A 13360-nucleotide genomic window follows, 5' to 3' on the forward strand; every position below is an offset into this window, starting at 1 on the left:
TTCAAATGACGGAATGAAACCAGTCAAAAGACAGGCACTCCAAAATATTCCTCCGTGACAAATAATCATTCGGTGTATTTAAATGGGCTCAGCAATTAGTGACTGTGGTTCTTTGGCTCCACCCCCAAACTCCAGAATCAGAAGCTCTCAAAACACAATACAGCAGCAGCAGCAGCAGCACTTTATCTCTCACATTAGTGAGGCAATAAAAATGTGGAGACACTGGCTGAAATAGATGATGTGCCACTTACTAAACAGTGTATTTGTGTGCATTGTGTGTTGTTTTATTCGACCCTCATGAAAGGCTGTGAGTATGTTACATAAAGGTTTCTAAGGCCTCCAAAAGTTAAGAAACTTGCTAAAGGCCCAACTCTAGGTAAGAAAACAGGAAAATACTGAGTATCCTAATTATTTCCTAGTGGTGATAGGTTCTCTATGGTGTTTAGAATGTGATAGGTTTCCCTGTAGGATGGGAGGTAAGTTCTCTGTAGGATTTAAAATATGATAGTTTTCCCTGTAGGGCAGGGAAAGGAGGGCCAGATGTCACCCCAACAGAAGAAAGTGATCAAGAATGTAATGACCTATACCATCCATCTGGTGATGTCAAAGGTAAGAGTCATAGAAGATGACCAGTGTAGTTCCATAGAGCAGGGCCCACATTCAGAAGGGAGTTTAGTGTTATATGGCTTATATCTACTTGACTCTTTATTCTACTTGACTCTTTAATGTAATGTAATGTGTTCTTGCAAGTGAAATCTAATGAGGCAAAGGAGCATGTTACAGACACGTAAGAATCTGGCCTCATATAGAGCCTTACTCCCAAATAAGCACTCATTGCCCGTTCCCATCTCCTGTCCCCCAGGATTCACCTACTTCCTTTCCTCTGTCCCCAGTCTACTTATTGCTACTGCCTGGGGTTCCCCCAGAAGGGTTTGGAAACCAGCAAGGGCAACAGGGAGATGTGAGACAGGGTTTGTTTCTCTCTGAGGTTTCTTGCTATGGGGCGGGCAGGGTAGCCACCTCTGTGCTTCATGGATGACTTAGCTAAGGTGAGCCTCTTGCCTACTTGCAATCTTGTAGCAGAGGTTGTGATGCCCTTGGAGGTCACCTATCCATCATGGATTGGGGCAATGGGCCTATAGATAGCAGAGGAGAAAGGCCTGTCTGAACTTTGCCCCCATTGCAGGGCCCAGTGTAGCGGGAGGAAAGGGGACTATGGCAGCCAGCATGTTTGTATGTACTTAGTGATACAGTTTCCCCAGGCATTTCCGAGGTTCTGTACTTATTCCATCAACATTCTCCAACCTACAACCAAACACATCTTGACAGGGCTGGGAATGTGGCTCTTGCATAGCATTTATAATGGCCTGGATTTGATCTGAAGATGAAATTTTAAGAAAAACATACAGAGACTAATGAGAGAGATATTTCACTTTAGTAAGGTAAACTACATGGGAATGTGAGGTTCTTTTCTAAATATTTACTTCCTCTAATACAGGGTATGTGTCCCACGAGGCTGAACTTGGCAGTCCAATGTCACCCCTCTAAACTACAAAAAGAGCTTTCCCTAAAATTCCATTCATTCTTTTCCTACTCCTTACAGATATGTTTAAAAGAATACCTAATCTTTCTTCATATTTTTCTAGCAAAAATGTCATTTTTTTTCCAGAGGACAGAGAAAACTCCTGTAGTCTTTTGGTAGGAATGAAGACGACAAGATATGAGACTCAGTTCTAACGGCTACCACCACAGACCAAAAAGGAACAGCATTTACTTAACACTGTCAAATCACACCTTATACACCTGTCTCATTCTTTCAGAAAACTGAAAGGGGTCAAAGGAACCATTTGATATAGACAGGGACAGAATGCTACACACAGGACAGAATGTCTTACACTTTCTTATCTGGCCAAGGGTGAGGAGAGATAAGTAGGTACCTTAGGGACTGAGAGGAAGATATATGGACTCTGTGTTAGCTTGTTTCCTTTTGAGAAACCTTCAGATTGAGTGTCTCTTATGTTTCTTTTCCTCTTCTTAGTGCTTAAATATGTACCAGTCACTTGCCTCTTCCCTCCCTCTCTGTTCCCTTCACCTTGTTCTTAGTTTAGACATAGGTTTATTCCTTTGTTACTAAGTGTTTTAATCTCTTCATTTGTTCTGCACTGTCAGCCTATCTCTTCTATCCCACCTCTACCGACCAAGTTCCTTCTTTCCTTCACACAGTAAGTCTTCTTCACTGCTGTTCATGTTTGTCTATCACTATCCCTGGAATGTATGGTGGAACTCGCTATAAGCCAAGAGGTCCTTTTTCTCACACATGTATACAGCACACTGTAAGCTTTGACTGGTCACTCCCTTCCAGCTCTTAACTGTATGCTTTATATCACCTGAGACTGAAAGAGGCACTGGATTGGACTAACCCTCTATCTAAAGACCTTTGCACAGAAAGCTTGTAAAATCAGCTGGAGTCAACCAAGAGGCCACAAATGTCCTTTATCTACTATTTACAGTGTGCGTCCAATCATAACACCTACCTTCTCTCTTAGCACCCACTGTCCAATAGGAGGAAAAGTTAATTGTAAAAACCCAGGAGAGAAGGGATGGAACAACTGCAGGTTGGGTGGTTGTGGGGGAAATCAACTTCCTAGAAGACATTCCTACCTTTGTTATAGCAGTGAAGACCTTTTCCAGAATGGCGTTTGGCTGAGCAATTTGTGGTCCACTGGCCTGGATGTTGAGGGCTATGGCACATGGTTTGGCTATGAACCTAAAGGTTTTAAAAAAAGAAGAAAATACTTCAGAAATTATACTTTTTATAACTGTTCTTAGTAGCATCATTTATATGTGACTAGGTTATCCTAATTAAATGCTTGTAGGGTTTTATGGAAACATTCACATGGGTAAACTATAAGGCAGACCTCACTTGAAGCCCCCAGCAGTCACATTAAAAAGAGAAATTCTTTAAGAATATTTAAATGCCTCGGCTGAGTACGGTGGCACATGCCTTAAATCCCAGTACTTGGAATGCAGGAAGATCTCGGCAAGCATGAAGCCAACCTGGTCAGCTACATAGTGAGTTTCGGGACAGCAAGAGCTATATAGAAAGATCCTGTCTCAAAACAAAATAAACAAAAATAACAAAACAAAAGAACATTTAAACTCTAATGAGACATGGCAGCTCTAACAAGACTCCACAGGTCAATATATGATTCCTTACACCCTAAGAGAGAAAAGGAAAACAGCAGCACTGGATGAAATCACAAGTGTACAAGTGAGATACATACATACATGACGTAATATACAGTCTTCTTACAAACAGGTGCAGTCATGTTAGTATGCCAGTGTGCTCACTGCACATCTGAGTTCACATGGAGGGCATATGCTTTTCATCACTCTGGTGATAAATATAGTCATTTTTCTTCCATAATCAACGTATGTAATGCTGGACCCCAATCTCTTTTGGTTTTGTAATTTCTGCTTTGTGAGTCACCACCCCCACACCCCACCCTGCTTCTTTCTCCTAGGATGCATTGAAGAATGTTAAATGGCATGCCATCCCAGACAAGTTAAAAGCTGAAGTGTTTAAAAGCATGAGCCTGACTGTTTTTATCCTTAGCCAATGCCCATGCCAACATGAATGAAAAGGAGGGGCCTCTTTTCCCACATCTGACATATGAGGGGTATGTGTAGTGCACAGGGCCCAGGCGGGATGGAACAAGTCTAGAAAAACTGCATAAAGTGACTGCCTTATATACCTTCCTAGAGCCCTCATCCAGGGGCTGATGGAAGCAGAAGCAGACACCCACAGCTATACACTGAACTGAACTCTGGAACCCAGTTGCAGAGAGAGAGGAATGAAGAACAAAGGAGTTGGGACCAGGCTGGTGAAACACACAGAAACAGCTGGCCTGAACAAGGGGGAGCACATGGACCCCAGACTGCTGTCTGGGAGGCCAGCAGGGAACTGATCCAGACTCCTGAATGTGGATGTCAATGAGGAGGCCTCAGCATATGGGGCCCCTGGTAGTGGACCAGTATTTATCCCCAGTGTAAGAAGGGACTTTGATCCCATGCCACATAGAGGGATGCTCTCTCAACCTGGACACACGGGGAGGGCCTAGGCCCGGCCCAGGATGATATGACAGACTTTGGAGAACCCCCTTGGAGAGCCTTACCCTACCTGGGGAGCAGAAGGGGGCTGAGGTGGGAGATTGGGGAGGTTTGGAGGGAGGGGATGGAGAGGGAGAAGGGATTGACATGTGAAGCAAACTTGTTTCTAATTTGAACTAATAAAAAATAAAAAATAATAAAAATGTCTTTACACCTTCAAGATGTTTTAGACTAACTTTCTAGAAAATAAGTTTCTATAATACTTCAGTGGTGGTGCTGAGTGTCTGCCACTAATTTAATATCATATGAGGGTATTATTAAGATAATTCAATGGTTGCCAAGGGCAACAACCAATAAATGCATAAAACATAACAGTAGTGAACCTTAGATGAGGCTTATTTAGCAAAACTCCACAAGATTAAAGAATAGTAGACACAGAAGGAAGATTAGTTTGACAAAATGGTGAACTGGAAATTATTTTATGAAGAAATTCACCCAAACTGGAAAACAAGAACACTGCATGTTGTAAGTGTGAGCCAGAGACATGCACACAAAATGTGCACTATCATGCTTGTTACACTAGGATCTCTCGGAACAAAGTGGAAGCAGGATTACTACCTTTTCTTAATCTATAAGCCTCTGAAAAACTAGCCTATTCCAGAGCCTTGCACTCTTGGTTCCTTCCAGTGTGAACCTTTCTGAGACACCTTAGTAATGCCTTCCCCTTTCCTAATAATTCTGGGTCTTCTCAGTAACCACATAGTAACATCTGAAGATTCAATTGGAAAAGGCACATCACTCAATGAGCAGCGACCACAGCTGAGTCCACAACTTATTTCTCCAACCAAGCTTCCTACTTGCTGGCTACTCTCACAACGCTTAGCAGAAGATGAGAGAAGACATGCATGCCATGAAAATGAATGGGCTAAAAGGACAGACCTAACATATAAAGGCTGGGCCTCATGCTCCTGTGGTTGGCCTCCACTCTTCCTCACTGGATTTCCCCTGTGCCCTCCTCATGTCCCCTATTTCCACAACTTCTGACTCACTCTTTAAACCTCCTTGGGATTCTGCCCCTACCCATCTCTGTAACAAACTGCCAGTTAAATACAAGGCATCATCACTTCTGTTTTGTATATCTCAAGCATGGGGTGGGATTCCTTTCCCAGGAAGGTCAAGGTAATAACTAGCTGTCCATACTAACCCTAGCCAAGATAAACCCCAAATTCTAAGTAAGGATTCAAGGCAAGTATATTAGAGAAATGAAAGATTAGTTAAGAGAATTTAACTCACTGGAAAGTGGGAAGCCATTTAAAATGTAAATGGCCCATGGTGAGAGAATACAGACAGAATAAATCAAAACCACATGAATTTTTTTTTTCCAAGAAGTTACTGTGTCATAGGATGCTCTTATTTACATGGACGGAATTCTGTGAGTACTCGGTGAGTATCTGACAGATAAATGGGTGTGTAACCAAGCCCACAGGGCTGCATGTTTTTAATTCCCTTGAATATCGCATCATATCAGGGGCATCCAGTATTCCAGTACTAGAAGCCTCGGTTCTCATTGTTCCTACTACATCAACATTTCCCTCAAAAAACATTTGAGTAGGCTCACCCAATCCCTTCATTTGTTTGTTTTTGTTGTTTTTTTCTCAACAACTTGACCAGTACAGAAAAGCAAATACTTAAATTTCATTAAGATAGATCATTGCAAGAAGAGTTAACCCTAAATCCTCAACACAAGGGAGAAGAGCAGTTAACTTGATTCCTCATAGGTATCCCCGGCGACAGGATGATATAGAAATTTCATTTGTGTTTATTCTCTGAAGAATTTGTGAATCATCTCCAGTATTTTTTTCACAGAACATATTAAATTTCAAATAAAGCCCACGTCACAGCTACTACAATTTTATTACTTTCTGTCACAGTCCATTAGAGGGAAAAAAATGCTGTTTCTAAATGATAGACCAAAGAAAAGTAAGTGCACAAACACTTTCACAGGGGTGGCTGGGATGGAAGAAGGAGGAAATGGAGAGGGAAGAAAGAAGAAAAGGCGGCAGGGAGGGGAGAGGAGAAGAGAGGGGGGGAAGAGAAACACACAGATGGCAGTGGGTAGCACAGTGGTGAATACAGCCTTGGAGGGAGCATGTGCTCCCACCTCCAGCAGGAAGTGCTCACCTAACTCCTTTATCAACAGCTGAAACACCACTTTCAAAAGATCAAACATCTAGCCAGGCATTGGTGGTGCACACCTTTAATTCCAGCAGAGGCAGAGGCAGGCAGATCCCTGTGAGTTTGAGGCCAGCCTGGTCTCCAGAGTGAGTGCCAGGATAGGCTCCAAAGCTACACAGAGAAACCCTGTCTCGGAAAAAAAAAAAAAAATCAAACATCTATAAAATACGTCCATGCACTATAGTGAAAAGTAAATACAATAAGGATGTAAGCTTTGAAAAATACTGGTCTTGGCTAAAATGCTGGGAAAATATTTTTCATTTACATTGTCTATGTAAATGAAAATATATTTCATTTACATAGACAACATGTATTTGTATTTAAGCATGAAGTAATCATCCCAGAACACTAGTGAAGGAAGCATAAGCAGGACCTCGGTGAAACGTATACATAAAACATGAAAGTGATCAATGTATGCAAAGATATTTATGATTGAAAGACACACCCAAGATTTATGACATTGTTCTAATTACTTAAAATAATTATTCTGTGTGTTGCATAACCAGAAACTGTGATGGTAGTTATGAAATTATCTACATGTTGATAAAATTAAATGGAATCTCTCTCTGTCTTGCACTCTCTCTCTTGCACTCTCTCTCTTGCACTCTCTCTCTTGCACTCTCTCTCTCTCTCTCACTCTCTCTCTCTCTCTCTCTCTCTCTCTCTCTCTCTCTCACACACACACACACACACACACACACACACACACACACACACACACACACACACACTGGAGAATTCTCAATGACACCATTGAATTATACTTGTATTTGCTATCCTGGTTGTGATAATATATACTGTTTTATCAAATGTTATCATTGTGACTAAGTGTGTAAGTGTTTGTGAGATTTGGCCATACTAATGGTCTTAGTTATGGTTTCTATGATGAAAAGAACCTTGGGGAGGAAAGGGTCTACTTCAGCTTACAACTCTCAGGTCCTACCCCATCACTGAGGGAAGCCAACTCAGGAACCTGGAGACAGGAACAAACACTGCTCAGTGGCTTGCTCCTCATGGCTTGATTAGCCTACTTCCTATATAACCCATGAGTGGCACTGCCCTCAGGGAACTGAGCCCTCCCACATTAATCATTAATCAAGTAAATCCCTAAAGGCTTGCCTACAGGCCAACCATATTGAGGGATTGTCTCAACTGAGATTTCCTGCTTCCCAGCTATGTCATGGTTTATGTTGACAAAAACCAATCTGCACACTAATATTACAAATAGATATGAATGAATGATTTTCTGCGTGAAGATTTTAACATAGAAAGAAAAGCACTGGAAGGGGCATTCTGTTTCTAACTTTGAGGAACAAGCGCCTAACATACCTTCTGTCTTTACTCTCTGTACAGCACACCAACCCTTTCCAGTCCTCTCTCCCCAAAGTCCAAACAAAAGGAAAACCAATACCCGAGGGCTCTAGAGAGAGGATGAAAGCAAATATGCTTGGGCCATGAGTCAAGTGCTGAAACAAGCCAAGTGACATGGGAATAAAGAGGAAATGTGATGTCCAAACCCTGCTTCCAGTTCTTTAGGTTGTTGAACAGACAGAAATAGATTTTCAGAATTAATGGTGAATCCAAAAGAGCAAATATATTTGAAAGTAGGAAAGTACTTGGAAGGCCTTTGAAATAAATCACAATCCCTTAGTAATCGATGAAATAACCAAATCCAGTTATGAAAAAGAACATATATCCCACCCCAGACCATGCTAGACAGAAATCCAACTATGTACATGTAAAGATAATCACCCAAAAATCTGTGTATAGCCTGGTTAACATCACAGTAATTATTCAGATTTTAAAGCTAATGAGAATAGCATTTTGCAAAGCAATCTGGAGGTGCAAGATTAGACAACTGTGCAGGTGACTGAGTCAGTAGGTGTGCGTGTGCATGTGTGTGTGCGTGTGCATGTGTGTGTGCGTGTGCATGTGTGTGTGCTTGATCTCACATGAGTGCATGTGCTACAATTTTATTAATACAATGATGCTTCAAGAAGAAAATAATTACTGCAAAGTCAGAATGGAGGAGAACCAATCATTATAGGCACTTATCAGGGACTAATAAATACCTTTTTTTTTTTTTTTTTTTTTTTTTTTGGTTTCTCTGTGTAGCTTTGGAGCCTATCCTGGCACTGGCTCTAGAGACCAGGCTGGCCTCGAACTCACATAAATCTGCCTGCCTCTGCCTCCTGAGTGCTGGGATTAAGGGAGTACACCACCAACGCCCGGCACTAATAAATACTTTTAAAAACTGTGTTATACAGTTACCATGGGCTAATAAGCACTGCATGATATTTTATTCTTTTAAAACAAACCCAGTAATTCTTTGAAGTAAATATCAGTACTATTTTACAGAAATACAACATAAAGCTCAATGAAGTTAAAATGCGTATCTGAGGTTTTGCAGCTACAGAGCTGAGGCAAAAGTTAGACACTCCTGCTATAATCTGATATAAACGCTGCACCTACTCTGGGCTTGGCATGTTGAGAAGCTGTTTAATATTTCTAAACCCTGGTTCCCACATTTATAAAGTTGAAAGATAAAATATACATGGCAAATTCTGGTGAACACCTAGATAATACATGCAGATTTCACACCAGAACCACAATGTTTGGCAACTATTCAATATATTCACACTCTTGCCATATTTTTTTATGAAAGGAAGCACATGGCCACATGTCAGCAGGCATTCTAGTCTGCACTGGTCCTCATTCTGTCACAGGAAAAACACAGGGTTGGCACAGGCTTATGAGTGAGCAGAGATTTAATGAGCTCATAATACCACTGAACACAGCCTCTTTCTTCCAAAGCAGATTTTCCTTTGAGAAATCATTCAGAAACTTCCTATGAAGGGTCAGGAAACTTCTTTGTTGTTCCTTTCAATTTTCTGTGAACCTGCAATTATTTAAAAGCAAAAGGGGTTTTGTTGTTTGCTTGCTTTTTAAGTCTTTTCCTTAGAGAGAAAGCAAGTAAAGGTGCCTACTGCCACAGCTGACAACCCAAGGTCAGTCCCAAAGACCCACATGAGGGAAGGAGAGAACTGAGTCCCGCAAGGTGTCCTCTGACCTCCACATGCAAACTGTGGCATCTGTGTGCATGTATACATGTACACACACACGCGCACGCACGCACGCACGCACGCACGCACGCACGCATGCACGCACACACGCATGCACTAATATCTTCCCCTTGGGTTCCTAGTTTAATTCTTCATCGTGTCTTAATCTTACATCTTCCTACATCAATCATCGTTGCTGAAGGGTGAATTCACTCCCCTTTTGTTGGCTTCTAGATACACACACAGCCCATATGCTCCTCAGACATCTAACAATACATTCTTCTCCTTACTAGAAATAAAGAAATAAAAGGTCTGATGCCTAGATGTTTTTCATGCATCTTTTTAGTTTCTAACTTTTTAAAAAACACTCTAATGATTTTATTTTTGAAACACAGCCTTGTCCTATTCTTGAAGGAAATGGAAGAAGCCCCTGGGCAATGGCTAGTCCTTGTAGCACGTAACCATTGACAAAGACTGTTTGTGTTAATGGTGCATGCTTTTTCAAGTTCCCCAGAAGATTAATGAAGATTTTCTAAACAGCAATAATAAAGGGATCTGTCAACCTGCTAACTGAAAGGCTGCATCAGTGACAGAAAGGGCACCAAATGTCATCTGCTAGGAACAGAAATCTTTGGAATTCCAAGTTGACTTAAGAAATGTCAAATATGTCCCTTGTACACATTTATAGGATTCTAAAGATTTCGAATTACTTCGTCATGAGCTCCACTATTAAAGACAGAATCCATAAAGTTTGTGAAATTCAAAAACAAAAAAAAACACTGTGGCTTTATCTGAGTAAGATCTATACCCTTACATTTTACACATACACAAAACCTAAGAAAAGTACTGTGATAGTTGTAGCAGATACCTAAGTCCTGCATTGGGTATGGGACTCAAGTAAAATCAGATCTTAGCTGTGCAGATCAATGACACGAAACTAAAGGTGATTGCATTGGGTGACAGTTGTTTATTTGTTTCTCTTTAGGAACCTTTTTGCTCTCCCCAATTGACCCTACACAATCATGTTTCAAGAAGAAAAAAATATATCTGGTATATATTTATGAAGACAAACACCTTCGTAATCAGGAAAATGCAAGATTCTACTGGTGTGAGCCAGCTGATATTTGCCAATAATGATGTGCTTATGAATTCATTGTAACTGTCAATGGACCGTTGGAGACTAGCATACCTATATGAGCAAGAATTCATTTTCAAACTGTCTTTGTGTAAGAGGATGAGGCTATGGAGACCACTTATGAAATGACACAGTTACGTCTGAACAGCATCTGTCAGTGTCAGCCTTGCCTTTTTACCCTATGGACTAAATCTCTGACAAATCTCTCTCTAACGCTACAATCTTGCATCACTTCCAGTTTCAGAATTCTCTGTAACCCAGTGCCTCTGCACTTTTAGAGATGCCTTTCTCTGGATGGTGCCCCTAATATAACTCAGTCTGTAATGGGGTGTAGACATCTCCAGTCACTCATCTTCCCCAGCTGACCAGCTAACAAAAGTAGAGCTGTGGGAAGCAGGCCTGTGACCTCCACCATGTGGACAGGTTGTCTTATCAAGCTTGCAACTCAAATTTCAAAATTGGCTCTTAAATGAAAAGTGAGGTACAGGGAGCCCAACACCACTCTGTAATGTGCTAATCCTTTAATTCTACCACAGTCACCAAGTGCTTTGATGCTTTATTTCAATCGACCCTCCAAATGCCCACAAATTTTGTTAGCTAAAGTGGAGAAAATGCCCCAAAGGATCAGTAAGCTGAACTAGAAAATGACAGATCCACCACTCTTCCTTCAAGCACTGAGCTCTCCAACACTTTTGACTCATGAGTTGGTTACGCATGCTCATAGTCTGTGCACATTTTTTTTTTTTTTGTGGTACCTCACAGTCACAAATATGCTCATCAATGAATCATGCTTGTTTTCCTCTTGAGCTGTCACTGAAGATGGTAATGTGCAGTTTAACTAATAATGACCTTATTTGTATGGTGTCTTACAGAAAACACAACGCAGTCAGACAGTGGTGGTGCATGCCTTTAATCCCAACACTCAGGAGGCAGAGGCAGATGGATCTCTCTGAGTGCAAGACCAGCCTGGTCTACAGAGTGAGTTCTAGGGCAGGCTCCAAAGCTACACAGAGAAATCCTGTCTCAAAATCCAACCCCTGCCTCCCAAAAAAAGAGGAAGAATGAAAGCACAATACCTCCACACAATGTTGCAAAACAATGTCAACAGTTCTTTGACAGGGCTATTACAAAGTTGTATATTAAAATTCATCAACCACTTGGGCTGAAATACCCCCAGAAGCATCTGCTAGCATAACAGCCTAAGCATACCATGTACCGGTTTTACAACACAGGATGACTAGGAACAATAACCAGTAGGAAACAGAATGAAGGCAGCATCCCTCACAATGATGGAACAGGAATGAGAAACAGGATTTGTAGCATCAGCAAAATCACTTTGTCTACTAGAAACTGAACTACTGTGAGTCAGCATACTAGTTGCACAATACCAAGACAGAGAGGACTCTCGGACCCTCCGGATTGCTGGATCTTAACATTCCCAAACTCGCAACCCCCCATTAGCATTTGGGACAGGGCCAGCAAAGAAGAAAACAAAAAACAAAAAACGATTGTAGAGTCTAACACCTCAACATGAACTGAAGGGCAGGTCTGAAACCCAGAGATGATGGCTTATGAAACAGTGGTCTTTGCAAGTCTACAATATAAAATCCAGGATGCTACCACCAACTGGGCTCTACTCTTGACTAGATGTACGAAGCACAGATTCACAGAATTCTTGGTGGCTGCTGAATCAGGAACTAAAGAGGTTGTGAGTGACAAAGAAATTTCTTTCTTCCCTTTCCCATTTAAAGCCTCCTCTTGTTGGGTCTGATGTCCATGGTCTAAGTACACTATTCCAAAGAAGACGCTGTGTGAATTATGACAACGCTAAGCATAAAAAGAAGCTGAGAGCTTTGGAGACAGGCTTCCCTACATATGCTCAAATACCAATTTGACCACTTGGGAACCGCAAGACAATGAGTTACTTATTTCCCTCCTGGAGAAAGCTTCTCTGCAGTGCAACTCTACCACCTGGTTGAATGACACGTACAGGCATACAGGCAAGCACATGCAAGATTTCTTCCCTGTGTATGAAAAAACAAAACGTCAAAGAAAAAGCACTATTAATACTCGGCTTTTCTGGTTTGAGATCTTCATCTCCTGGTGGGTACAGCAACTACTGCTGATCCAACGACACTATTTCTTTCATGGAAGGAAACCTGAACCAGTGAAGCAATGGAATCTGGGGAGAAGAAAATCAAACAGAGAGCAAACGTGAAGCCAATCATAGCAAAAACAGTTTTCCTATGAGTCAGCAGGAAAAAAATAAAATATTTACTTCCTTGTTAATGAGGAAACCAGAATTTTCTCATAAAAAGGCAATTCATTTTCTTAATGCAATCCTGAATTGCTGCAGGAAAAGAATATAAATTCCAGTTACTTTTTAAAAAAAATATTAATATTGCCCTATTTATTATATAATCCCTTGGATACAACTCCAGAGGCATAACCAGAAAAGTGCTTGAGTGGACACAATGGTATTACACCCTCAAATTCTTTGTTGGGACTATTTATGAGAAATAGCCTGCTTTGGAAGTAAGCATCAGAGCTAAACCAAATAAAAGAATGGGAAGGTTTTCTCATTGAAAGCACAGTAGTAGACTGAACTGAGGAGGCATTTTCTGAGGGAGAAAAATCTTGCTGACTGAGCAAAAGTGTTCTTATCGCCAGAACTGCCGAGGAGAGTCAAAGAATGTCCTGAATGATGGTGGGATACATGTAAGAAATGAGATTTTACCCTAAAAGCATCCTCTTTGAGAAGCCAAAATCAATTTTTAAATTTTTCCCTTGTGTGGATTTACCAAAATAAAACTGCTTT

At 41.1% G+C, this 13360-nt stretch overlaps 1 protein-coding gene across 2 annotated transcripts in view; it reads right to left on the minus strand.

The window, feature by feature from the left end:
- Window positions 1–13360, minus strand: part of Cers6 (ceramide synthase 6) — a 248229-nt gene that overhangs the window by 179088 nt on the left and 55781 nt on the right. For both annotated transcript variants that reach the window (XM_027420254.2, XM_027420253.2), the window contains exon 2: window positions 2662–2767. In XM_027420254.2, coding sequence (XP_027276055.1) covers window positions 2662–2767 — 106 coding nt within the window. The remainder of the gene's footprint in view (window positions 1–2661; window positions 2768–13360) is intronic.

Source organism: Cricetulus griseus, chromosome 6, assembly GCF_003668045.3.
Source record: "Cricetulus griseus strain 17A/GY chromosome 6, alternate assembly CriGri-PICRH-1.0, whole genome shotgun sequence".
NCBI lineage: Eukaryota > Metazoa > Chordata > Mammalia > Rodentia > Cricetidae > Cricetulus > Cricetulus griseus.